Here is a 12126-nt window from a genome sequence, read left to right on the forward strand (position 1 = left end):
CCTGGAGGTTGACGCATCTTGTTGGCAACCTTAGTTTTACTCCTGGCTTACCCTGGTTCCAGTGCCCCCCTCCCCCACGGGCTGAGAGCCAGGCCTGCTCTACCTTTCCCAAGCACTTTGTGAAAAACCGTCCTCGCACCAACACCTGCTCAACTAGTCCCGTAGACCATGGGTAGCCAACCCGTGGTCCTCCAGATGCCCATGGACTACAATTCCCACGAGCCCCTGCCAGCGTTTGCTGGCAGGGGCTCGTGGGAATTGTAGTCCATGGACATCTGGAGGACCACAGGTTGACTACCCTGCCGTAGACCAGATGCAGCTCCTGGGCTGAGCTCTGCCCCCCTGAAGCCTAAGGCAGTTGCATTGTAATCGCTAGCCACGCGTCCCGTGGTCCTAAGATGAAAGAAAGACAGGCTGCGGAAATCGTACATGGAATGGTGTTTTTTTTTTGTTTTTTTGGGGGGTGTTCCCCCCCCAAAACATTTTCCAACTATTTCAAATAAACAGACAAACTGAGAAAAGGAGAAAGGGGGGGGGGAGGACAGTTACAATGCTAGACTCCTCTTCATTTAGTTACATAAATAAAATTTCTTTTATAAATATCTCTTTATAAACAATATATAAATAGCTTTACAACATAAATACATTTATGCGTGACGTGAATGTACAAACAGCAACCTCGGGGGGATACAGCTGGGCTTCCAAAGTCTCTGGGGAGAAAAGGGGGGTCTCTCGTCGCGAGAGATTGGGGGGCTGGGGGGAGTCAGTTGCATGTGTATAGGCAGAGATATATATGGGTTAAGATAGGAAGGGAACATATGGAGTTCCAAAAACAAAAAGTCCTCTCCCCCCCCCCTCCAAATTGCTGGTTCTGTCTGGAGTCCTCGTACCGAAGGGTGGGCCGGGCCAGACCTCGGAGCTGTTGCTTGGCAGTCCATCGGCGGTGATGCAGGAGACCTTAAAAAATGTCCACGGGGGTGGGAGGGGGGGTGAGGGGGATTCAGAAGGAGCGTCAGACCTGGAAAGAAAGCAGACCCTCATTAGACTCTCCCCACGTCCCTCGCTCAGTTCTCGCGTGTGCTGTGAGGAAAAGACCCCCTCAAACATGGTGGCTTGACATGCAATGTGCGTGCCGGTGTGAACTTTGTCAGGTCTGTGAGTTGTCAACGGCTTTTGTGGCCGGAGTCACCTGGCCGTTGTGGGTTTTCCGGGCTGTGGGCGGGTCGTTCCAGTCCCTGATGTTCCACCAGTAACATTGGATGAGATGCGAATCTCACTGGGCCAGAATGTGGAACGGGTGAACAGTTACAGACAGGTCTACATTCTGGAAATAGATCCAGATGGGTCGTCGGCAATAGGCAGCACCTGGTGGAACGGTTAAGAGCGGCGGCTTCTAATTGGTGAGCTGGGTTTGATTCCCCACTCCTCCACATGCAGCCAGCTGGGCTGGTCACAGTTCTGATAGTGCTGTTCTCACAGCCATTCTCTCAGAGCTGTCTCAGCCTCCCCTCCCTCACAGGGTGTCTGTTGTGGGGAGAGGAAGGGAAGGCGATTGTAAGGCACCCGGAGACTCCTTCAGGTAGTGAAAAGCAGGATATAACAACCAACTCTTCTTCTTCCTGTGTCTGTTCCAGCCCACCCCATGGAGACTCCCAGGTAAGACAGGAATGTGATGTATTACACACTCACAAACACATGCAAACAAAATAAGTAAATAAAATGCCCAGCAACTGTTCACAGATGCCACACTTTGGCACCAAGAGATTCCCATCTTGCTGTGTCGTACTTCTGAAGACACCGGCCACAGTTACTGGCAAAACACCAGGGACCAAGAACTACCAGAATAAAACCAGAGTCCAGTGGCACCTTTAAGACCAAAAAGATTTATTCAAGGCGGGAGCTTTTGAGTGCAGGCACTCTTGGCTGCAACAGTCAATACCACCCAGCCTATTTTCCCCCCTCTTACCCTTCTTGAAAGGGGCTCGGCTGAGTGGTGCAAATACCCCCCCTCATTTTGCCCTCAAAATAACTCCAAACATTAGGTTAGGCAGAGAGGGAATTAGTGGCCCATTGTCACCCAGATCATTCTGCGGGTAGCCATGCTGGCATGCAGGAGAACATCTCAATTCAAACCCAGCAGCCCCTTCAAGACCAAGCAGACTTTCAGGGTACAAATATTCAGGAATCAAAGGTGACTTGGGGAGGTGCAGGTCTCCAGTGCTCCAACCCACGACAACACACAGGTTCCGTCCAGCTCTTGTGTAGATGAGCAGGAGTCCAGCGTGGTCAGAATGGCCCCGATTTCCACAACACACCACCACAACTCTGCATGCTCCAGTTCCAGGCCTGCAGCCAGCTGGCCACGAGAGCACACTGCTGTGCAAAGAATTCAACGTCCAATGTGCTGATGTAAGCACCTCTCTGGGAACGTGCACGGAACCACTGTGCATTTAGGCTAGAGGGGAGACTGGTTAGCCTTGAGGGCACTCAAAACCTCCTGTCCAATACAGTTATTGTGCTGGAGCAGCTGGCCCAGAAAGCCCTCAAAAGCTTCCCTCTCTGGGCCAGGGTCATCTTTCCTGGTATGGCCTCCCCTAGCAGCCACGGGGATCTGATCCTGCAAGCTGTGACCCATCGTGGATGGACATGAGCACAGTCCAGTTATGGAGATCCCAGAAAGGGGCTTTCAAGGCAAGGAAGAAGAGTTGGTTCTTATATGCCCCTTTTCTCTACCCAAAGGAGTCTCAAAGTGGATTCCAATCACCTTCCCTTTCCTCTCCCCACAACTGACACCCTGTGAGGGAGGGGAGGCTGAGGGAGCCCTCTCAGAACAGCTTTATCAGTGCTGTAGCGAGCCCAAGGCCACCCAGCTGGCTGCAGGTGGAGTAGGAGTGAGGAATCAAACCCAGCTCAGCAGATTAGAAGCCCGTGCTCCTAATCGAGACACCAAGCTAGAGAAGCAGAGTTGGCTGGCCCTTGCCTTCCTCTGAAGAGCCTTCCTTGGTGGTCTCCGGAGTACTGACCCTGCTTAGCTTTTAAGATCTAACAAGATCAGGCTATACCCCCGCTGTCCTCCCTTCCCATTCCACCTTCAAAGGCTCCCCAAATCCACTTTTGTCTGGAGGTACTATTTGAAAACACATCAACCCTCCCCTTCCCCCACAGCTTTGGCCCTTTCAAGGCAGGTTGCAGGTTTTTGATTATAAATGATCACATTTCAAATCCCCCTCCCCCCACAGACTACTAGACCAGCCTTTCTCAACTTTTTTACCCTTGAGAAACTCCTGAAACACTCTCCAGGCTTCAAGAAATCACAGAGGCGGTGCAATTATGCAGACTATGGTTGGGAAGCAGAGCTGTGGACATGCCCACCTGGGACCCCTCCCCTCTCCACCCCCTCCAGGCCCATCATGGGCCATTTGGGGAGGGGGAGCATGTCAACATGGCCACTTATGGTCATAAGGTAAAGGTAAAGGTATCCCCTGTGCAAGCACCGAGTCATGTCTGACTCTTGGTGACGCCCTCCAGCGTTTTCATTGCAGACTCAATACGGGGTGGTTTGCCAGTGCCTTCCCCAGTCATCACCGTTTACCCCCCAGCAAGCTGGGTACTCATTTTACCGACCTCGGAAGGATGGAAGGCTGAGTCAACCTTGAGCCGGCTGCTGGGATCGAACTCCCAGCCTCATGGGCAGAGCTTTCAGACTGCATGTCTGCTGCCTTACCACTCTGCGCCACAAGAGGCTCTACATATGGTCAATAAATGTTTATCAAATTGCGTGTGTGCAAGAGAGAGAGAGAGAGAGAGAACTACCCATTCGGGAAACCCATCAAGAAGCCTCAGGGTTTCATGAAACCCTGGTTGAGAAAGCCTGCTCCAGCCGATTGCAAGGAATTTGTTGAAAGCCTCAGAACAGTTGTCACATCACCATTTTGACCCAACAAGAGATGGCACTAAGGAGCGAAGATGTTGGAGAATTGGTTTCAGCCCTGAGGGTCACCACAGGGAAGGCCCTGCCCCTGTCCCCAACTACCTACGTGCAGGGAGGGGAGGTAACCCAGAGTGGGGTCCCCCAAGCTCATCCTGTACAAGAATGCGGGGCAAGAAAGGTCATGGCCAGCTTATGGCAACTGAGAACCCCTTTCAAAGCAAGAGTCAGAGGTTTTTGGCGTAGCGACCGTGGACTGCTTTGGTGGACTCCTGTCCAAGTATTATCAAGGGCTGACCCTGCTCAGCTCCTAGGGATGCCAGCCACCAAGCGGGACCTGGGGTCCTCCAGAATTGCAGCTCATCTCTGGAGAAAATGGATGCTTCAGAGGGTGGAACTCGGTGCCATTGTACCCTGCTAAAGTCCCTGCCCTCCCCAGGTTGCAATGCCAAATCTCTAGGACAGTGGTAGTCAACCTGTGGTCCTCCAGATGTCCATGGATGACAATTCCCATGAGCCCCTGCCAGCTTTTGCTGGCAGGGGCTCATGGGAATTGTAGTCCATGGACATCTGGAGGACCACAGGTTGACTACCCCTGCTCTAGGAGTTTCCCAAACTGGATCTTGCCACCCTATTAGCCTCTGAGCTCTAAGGAGGCCTGGCTAGTTGGGCCATAGAAGTCAGTGCAATTTTTTCCCCCACGCCTGGACAGAAACCCCCCCTAATTTCTGATCATTGCTGCAATCGAGAACTTAAAAAACCCCAACACGCCCTCTAAATAAATGGGGCCAGTTGTTCTGCAGGAACTGTGGAGACAACCAAGCAGCCCTGGCTCCAGAAGGAAGAAGAGTCCTACATACAAACTTCTGTCCCCACGGGGGAGGATGGAAAATTATCACAATGCCTCACGTGCCACCAGGGATCGGGACCCCCGTTCTCCTATTTTAGCTTTCCACTCCAAGCAGGTGTCCCCAACCATCCTCGCTATGTGAGGGACACGCAGTGTATCTCACAGGGGTATAAATAATCCCCCAAATTGCCTAGGGTGGGCTAGAAAGCCAACCATTCTAATTATAATGTTTGGGTTTTATCGGGTGCCTTTTTAAGGCTGAAACAGGTGGGAGCCAAATTTGGGGGGGGCTGTTAGAGGAGGAAAAAACACCCCTCTTCCCAGTTCATGAAGGATCTGGCTAGTTTTGGTTCCAAGATGTTTCACACCCCATTCTGGCCCCCAAACAAACAGTCTATTCAGAGGCACGGCACCTCCCTGTCGGATTCCTACCGTCTCAATGAGCGTGGACACAATGCTGGAGTCTTCTTTAGATTTTCAGCTACCTGGCTTTACACGCCAAAGTTAATGCAAGGGATTTGGGCATGTGGGTCTGTTGGGTATTTGTGCATGGGGGTGGGGGGTAGATTGTCAAATTCCAGCTTGGTACAGTGGTTAAAAGGGGCAGCCTCTAATTTAGCTTTTAACAATCGCCCCCCTTGGACAAATTTTTTTGGCTGCAGGAAACACCTGAGAGTGCTTCAAAGGAAGAAAGGTTTGCCGCACAACAGGATCGGTTAGTGGGGGGGGGGGAGTGGGGTAGGAAGCCCTCCTTTTTGCTTGATGGTTTAATAATCCTTTGGCCCTGATCTAGTCGAAGTCTGAGCCCTTTGGTGCCCCATTCCTTGCAGCAGGAAAGGCTGAACTGTGGAGACCCAGGACAAGGTCGCTTTTATAGGCCCAGGATGGCCACACAGGGATGTAATTACATGCGTGTGTGGTGATGGACTGCCAATCTCCAGGTAGGAGCTGGAGGTCACCTGGGATGCCAACTGATTTCCAGAGGGCAGAGATCAGTTCCCCTGAAGATCACGGTAGCTTTGGCATTATACCTGACTGACAGCCCTCCCCTTCCCAAGCCCTGCCCCCCCCCCAGGCTCCATCTCCCAAATCTTCAGGTGTTCCCCAAGTGGGAGCTAGCAGCCCTAGGGAGAAGAGGGCCAAGGGGTTCTGCCCTTCCAGCCCCACATGATTTTGCTGATCCAAAGCACCCATGCTGAATATACCACCATCAGCCCTGGAATGGGAACCAAAAGACACACAGGAGTGGCATTACAGAGGGGTTGACCCTCCCTCCAAAAACAAGGCCTGAATGGGAAGGGGCTCATGGAAGCAATTTCCCAAACTGCCTGGAAGACCTGACCTCAGATCTCTCCGTGTCCTGCCTGGTTATGCCTCAGGGCAGGGGTGGCCAAACAGTGGCTCTCCAGATGTCCATGGACTACACTTCCCACGAGCCAGCAGGGCACTGTCTTCTCCAGACTCCATCCCCAAATCTCCCGGATCTGCTAACTCTGCCCCTTCCATTCCTGCTGGAGCCCAGAGGAGGCCTGGCGGTGACCCTATGCTCCTGTGCAACGTGGCTGCCAATCAGGAGCCATTCCATTCATATTCCACCCCAACTCTTGTCCGGAGCACAAGTTGCCCGTCAAAACAACCAGGTGCTGTGGAGCGCCCCTTCCCTTTAAAACCGACCATAGCTTTTCATGATCTGCAGTCAAAAGCTTTGAAACACTATCTTCTTGTGTCCCCGTCCCTCAAGGTTACGACCACAGAGTTAATCTATGGCACGTCCCCTTCTCCTCTGTCACCGCATCGTGCCCTGACCTGGCTGGTCCAGGATAACCTGATTTTGTCACATCTCGGAAGTTCAGCAGGGTCAGTTCTGGCAAGTATATGGACGGGAGATCCCCAAGCTGGGAGAGCAGGTCCCACCCTGTTATTTTGGCATTCTCCCATCTCCAACCATCCCGGCCCATAAGAAATACCAAACAGGTCCTTGCATTATAGCACATTTGTGCTCACATGTCTGAGCGGGGCCCCCTCAGCAGTCCTGCGTGGGAGGGACTGTATTTTATCTGGACAGGCTTTGCCAGTGTGATTTGTAAAAGGCTGGCTCTCTGACCCACGTACACCTCAGTGGTGTAGTGTTTAAGAGCGGTGGCCTCTAATCCGGCGAGCTGGGTTTCATTCCCCGCTTCTCCACATGCAGCCAGCGGGGTGACCTTGGGCTGGTCACAGTCCTGATAGTGCTGTTCTCATAGAGCAGTCTCTCTCAGAGCTCTCTCAGCCTCACCTACCCCACAGGGTGTCTGTTGTGGGAAGTGGAAGGGAAGGTGATTGTGAGCCACTTTGAGACTCCTGTGGACAGCAAAAAGCGGGGCAACTTTCACTGTGAATTATGGATTGCCCCTATTTTAACTAAAGTACCCTCTACTGTATTAAAATACTAAAGTCCCCTTATCTGTTGTCGGATAGAGATCCAAGGGGCATGCTGGCCAAGCATCTCTCTACAATATTGCCCTTAAACAAATAAGGACGTTTTATCCATCTTTCTTAAAGAAACAAAGACTCAGCCAAACTGTCCTTAAAGACTCCTTACCCGGTGCTCAAGATCCCTGGAGAAAAGAAGCTGGAGAAGAAAGGAAAGGATGGGGGGGGAGGGGTCTCCATGCCCCATCCCTCCTTGCTCCCTTGTCCGCTACCCATGCCCTGCCTCCCTTCCCTATGTTGTCCTCATTCAGATTGTAAGCTCCGTGGGGCAGGGACCACCACCTGCAAGGCTTGCATTACTCTGCAAAACACCCTCCCGCACACCTAGCCTCAGTGAGAGCATTGGCTCAGGGCAAGGTACAGAACAGCCTCAAAGGATCTTCCCAACAGCCCTGCTGGGTAGGTCCATCTGAGAGCTCGTAGTTCACCTGAGGCTTTCCCCATCCCGGCGGGATACAATCTCAAGCCAAGATTTTAACCGGGCTTCCCTGCAGCCAGTTCAACCCTCCATCCGACCCCCAAAGCTTCAACCTGGTTCCAGATCACGACCGGATGGACTGGGGCTCATACCCACTTTGGGGAGATTTCTTGGGAGGCAGCGAAGGGGGGAACCAGAGCCTTTGGGGAAGCAATAGTGGGCCAGCTCCCCCCCCCCAATCCATCCAAACGGATCTTGAGATGTATTTTTTAAAAGATCATCATCATTTCTGCCGGGTGTTCAAAGCAGAAAGCCCAGCCCCATATAACTGGGTGGGTTCCAGTGGATCAGTCCTGCTAGTAGAACTGGTGACATCTGTTCAGGTTCATCGGGGTGCCAGGTTCCCCTGACCACCGGCGAGGGGAGGGGGAGAGAAATGCCAGCTCTAGGTTTGGAAGCATAGAAATTTGGGGGTTTGGGGGGGCCTGCTTTTCACTAGAATCATAGTACCATAGAGTTGGATGGGGCCATCTAGTCCAACCCCCTGCTCAATGCAGGATCAGCCCTAAGCATCCTACCTGAAGGAATCACAAAATTGCTTACAGTTGCCCTGATCTATGCCTCCAGAAGCCCAGGGCCAATCAGGCTGGGAAGGGAATTCCTCTCTAACCCCAAAGCGACCCCTGGCATTGCCCTCGGCATACTGAAAAAGGCCCCAAAAGCCAAGCACCAGCTCATCTCCCTGCCCCCCCTCTCACAATGGGCATAGAACGCAACGTTGTGCATGCATGGCCTTCCCTTTCTGTTGGCTACACAAGATAGTAATGGCTTTAAACTACGGGTACCAGTTAAGAGCCTTTTGTGGCGCAGGGTGGTAAGGCAGTAGCTTGTTCTCTCTCTCTCTCTCTCTCTTACGCACGCAATTTGGTAAACATTTATTGGGTGATATGACCATATGTAGAGCCTCTTGTGGCGCAGAGTGGTAAGGCAGCAGACATGCAGCCTGAAGCTCTGCCCATGAGGGTGGGAGTTCGATCCCAGCAGCCGGCTCAAGGTGGACTCAGCCTTCCATCCTTCCGAGGTGGGTAAAATGAGTACCCAGCTTGCTGGGGGGTAAACGGTAATGACTGGGGAAGGCACTGGCAAACCACCCCGTATTGAGTCTGCCATGAAAATGCTAGAGGGCATCACCCCAAGGGTCAGACATGACTCGGTGCTTGCACAGGGGATGTCATTACCGTTACCTTTACCAATTAGATAATCAGGAAAAAATAATTCACAGTCAGAGCTGTGAATCGCATGGGAACCACTTGTGACACCAGAATTGGGTGGATCTTCAAGGGGCTGCTGGTCCCTGGCTCTTTGGTGGGGCCAGTTCTGCAAAAGCTTCTGCCAACCTTTCCCAACCCTTTTCTTTTGGATTCACTCCCCCCCTCCCAAAAAAGGACCCCGGTCGGGCCGCGCTGTGGACTCACCGCCGCCAGGGGTCGCCCTCGGGCCGGCTCAGCAGCCCAGGCCGCTCATGGTGCCGATGCGGTCGAGCTTGAGGCCGAAGCAGCCCTTGGAGAGGCCCTTCTTGGAGAGGCCCTTCAGGCGCCGCGATCCTCCTCCGCCTCCGCCGCCGCCGCCGCCGCCTCCTCCTCCGCCGCCTCCTCCGGCGTGGTGCTCCGGGTGCACGAGCCGCGCCCAGCCCGCCCGCGCCTGCTTGGTGTCGGTGCGCAGGTCGCGCATGAGCCGCGACGACGACGAGGACGAGGACGAGGAGGAGCCCTTGCCCCGCTGCTGCGCGCCCGCCTTGGTGCCTCCGCCGCCGCCGCGCCCCGCCGCCGGCCCCGACGACGCTTCCAGCAGCTCGGCCAGTCCGCGCCCCAGCGCCGCCGCCGCTCCCGGGCTCCCGGGCGGGCCCTGCCGGGAGGAAAGCACAAAAAGGGACACGTCAGGCGGGTGCCCCGTCGAGGAAACCCTTCAGAGCCGCCGCCCCCCCCCCGCCTCCTCCTGAGTCCCCCCGAGGCGGGTGGGCAATGGGGAGGGGGTGTTCACGGGGGGAAGCGCCGTCCAAGACTGCCCCCGCCGTCGGGGGTCGGGAGGGGGACGGGGAATGGGGATGCCAAAGGAAAGGGAATTGGGGTGGGGGTGCCAGTGTCAACCCCCCCCCCGCCGTCCCACCTTGCCTTTTGCTGCAAAGGGAAGCAGGAGGGGGGGACCGTCCCGTCAGACAACTGATCCCTTTTCTGTATCTCCCCCCCCCCGGGCGGGACCCCCACCGGTTTGGAGGGCTCACTGGGCGGCCCCCGCTCGGCCTTCGCTTCGGGGGCTTGGGAAACCGCTCCCCGGGCTGGGCTGGGCTGGGCTGGGCTGGGGGGAGAGGCGCCCGCCTGCCCGAAGGCACGGAGAGGGGAAGCCGAGCCCGCCGCTTGACGGTTGCCGCTTGGCCGGCTCAGCACCACGGGCCGATGGAGAGCAGCCGCAGGGCTGGAGGCCGGTCCTGCGCGGGGGAGAGAGGCGGGCGTCGGAGGGGACCCCCCTCCGATTGTCCCCCACGAAGGGCAGGGGGTGGCTTCAGGGTGGGCTGCAGGGGGCTCCAAGGGGAAAGGGACTGCGCCCTTTCATTGGCCAGCAGGTGCCCGCCCTTGCAATCCGGATTTAGGAACCCGGAGTGCTCCCGCCCCCCCCCCCCATCCTTACACTCTCGAACCTCCGTGCGATCCCCCCCCCCCGGCTCACCCCGGCCTGCCTTCCCCCACCTTTGATTCCCCACATTCTGAGCGATCAAAGTGGGGGACTTAATCCGGATTAATACAAAGCGCTTTGCCTGTCTTGGCGGGTCCAGTCCGTCGAAGCGCCTCTCGCTGCCTGGGGCCGGCTCTCCTGCCCAGAGGGTGCCGGCAGCCCCCCTTCCGCGGCCGACGGGTCACCCCGAGGGCTGGCTCTCCCTCTCCCCGGGGGGCCTTCTTACCTTGGGCGGGTGCTGGGGCGCGGGCTTGGCCTCCAGCCGCAGGGCCAGCAGGGCGAGGAAGAGGCAGCCAGCCAGGCCGGGCGAGGAGACGTGCATGCCGGGCGAGCGGGAGGCGAGCCCTCGACGGCCGGAGCTCGGTGCGGCGGCGGCGGCGGCGGGGGAAGAGGCGCTGCGATTCCCTTCCGACGGCTGGAGCCGCTTGTGCCGCCCGAGCGCGCCCTCGCCTCTTTATAAGGGACCTGCCGGTGATGTCATCCTCCCCTCCCCCCCCCGCCCCGGGGTGGGGGTGGGGGTGGGGGAGGGGAGAAGCCGTCCAGCCGGTCGCCGGAGCCGGGCTGCTGCTGCCGCCAGACAGGGAGTCCGCGGCCCGCTGGGGACGCCGCGAAGGGAGGGCGCTCTCTCCCCTGGGCCGCCCCTCCGTCCCCTCGGAGGGCTGAGCGTGGGAATGCGGAGCACGCGGGAGCCCGGGGACCCCCTTCCGCGGGAACTGGGGGGGGGGGACGCCGCAGCGCGCCTTGCGGGGGTGGGTGGGGTGGGGTGGGGTGGGGGGCTGGAAGGAGGCGCTCGGCGTTGCCGGGCGCCGAGTGGCCCCTTGGCAGGGAAGGGGGCACCGCGCTGGGGATGGGCGGGGGGAGGGGGGTGGGAAAGACCTCCGCCGGGGGGCCTAGAGAGCAGCTGCCAGTCCGAGTAGGCGAGACTGAGGCTGGACTCCCTCGCGCGGCGTCTCTTGTGCAGAGAGGAAGGCGAAGAGGGCTCGGCGGGAGGGCACCTGCTCGGCACGCAGAAGGTCTCCGATCCAGTCCGTGGCAGCTCCCCTGCCCCAGATCCTGGAGAGTCCGGGAGAGGGGCGCCTGTCACCCAGGAGGCCTCCGGTTCGATCCCCGGCAGCTCCAGCTGAAAGGGCCAGGCGGGAGGGGGTGGGGAGAGACCCTGCAGGGCCGCTGCCGGTCTGAATCGATGCGGTGGACTTCCAGAGGGGCCTTTGGTCAAAGGCGGCGGCTTGTGTGTTCGTGGAAATCCTCACCAGCCACCGGGACTTGGTCAAGGGAAGACCCAGGTTCGGACCCCCCTCCCCCCCTTCTGCTCTGGAAGTTAGCGGGGACCCCTCGAGCCAAGTCACACGTCTGATCTACCTCACAGGGCTGTTGTGAGTCTAAAGGAGAGGAGAATGGAGGCCGCTGATTTTGGGTCTCCCTTCGGGAGCTAATAAATAAAGGAATGCAACCCCTAAGCCACAAATCCCCCTTTTTGCCTCTCCGGGGCGTGGAGAGGGAGAAACGCCAGCCCGAGGCCGGGAGAAACGGCTTCCTCGACGGCGAACCTCTCTCCGCCTTCTGTGAGGGGATCGGGGCCAGCCCTGCCTTTGGGGGGCTTTGTGACGCCCGCCAGCCGCTGCCCCGACTTGCAGGGGCCACCCGGGGGTGCCCGGGGTCCCCAACACGCGCCCGGCATGGATTTCAGGGGTGGGTGGGTGTTTCCCCCGACGTCACCGTGGACAGAGC

The 12126-nt window shown here is 57.2% G+C and overlaps 1 protein-coding gene across 1 annotated transcript; it reads right to left on the reverse strand.

Annotated features, from left to right (window-relative positions):
• Positions 1 to 423: 423 nt before the first annotated feature.
• NPPC (natriuretic peptide C) lies at positions 424 to 10839 on the reverse strand. Its single transcript, XM_077348099.1, has 3 exons — positions 10625 to 10839; positions 9144 to 9573; positions 424 to 1018 (listed from the first exon to the last, which is right to left on the reverse strand). The coding sequence occupies exons 1-2, from the start codon at positions 10718 to 10720 to the stop codon at positions 9172 to 9174; spliced, it is 498 nt and encodes a 165-aa protein (XP_077204214.1). The 5' UTR covers positions 10721 to 10839; the 3' UTR covers positions 424 to 1018; positions 9144 to 9171.
• Positions 10840 to 12126: the final 1287 nt, after the last annotated feature.

Source organism: Paroedura picta, chromosome 8 (assembly GCF_049243985.1).
Source record: "Paroedura picta isolate Pp20150507F chromosome 8, Ppicta_v3.0, whole genome shotgun sequence".
In the NCBI taxonomy this organism is placed as follows: domain Eukaryota; kingdom Metazoa; phylum Chordata; class Lepidosauria; order Squamata; family Gekkonidae; genus Paroedura; species Paroedura picta.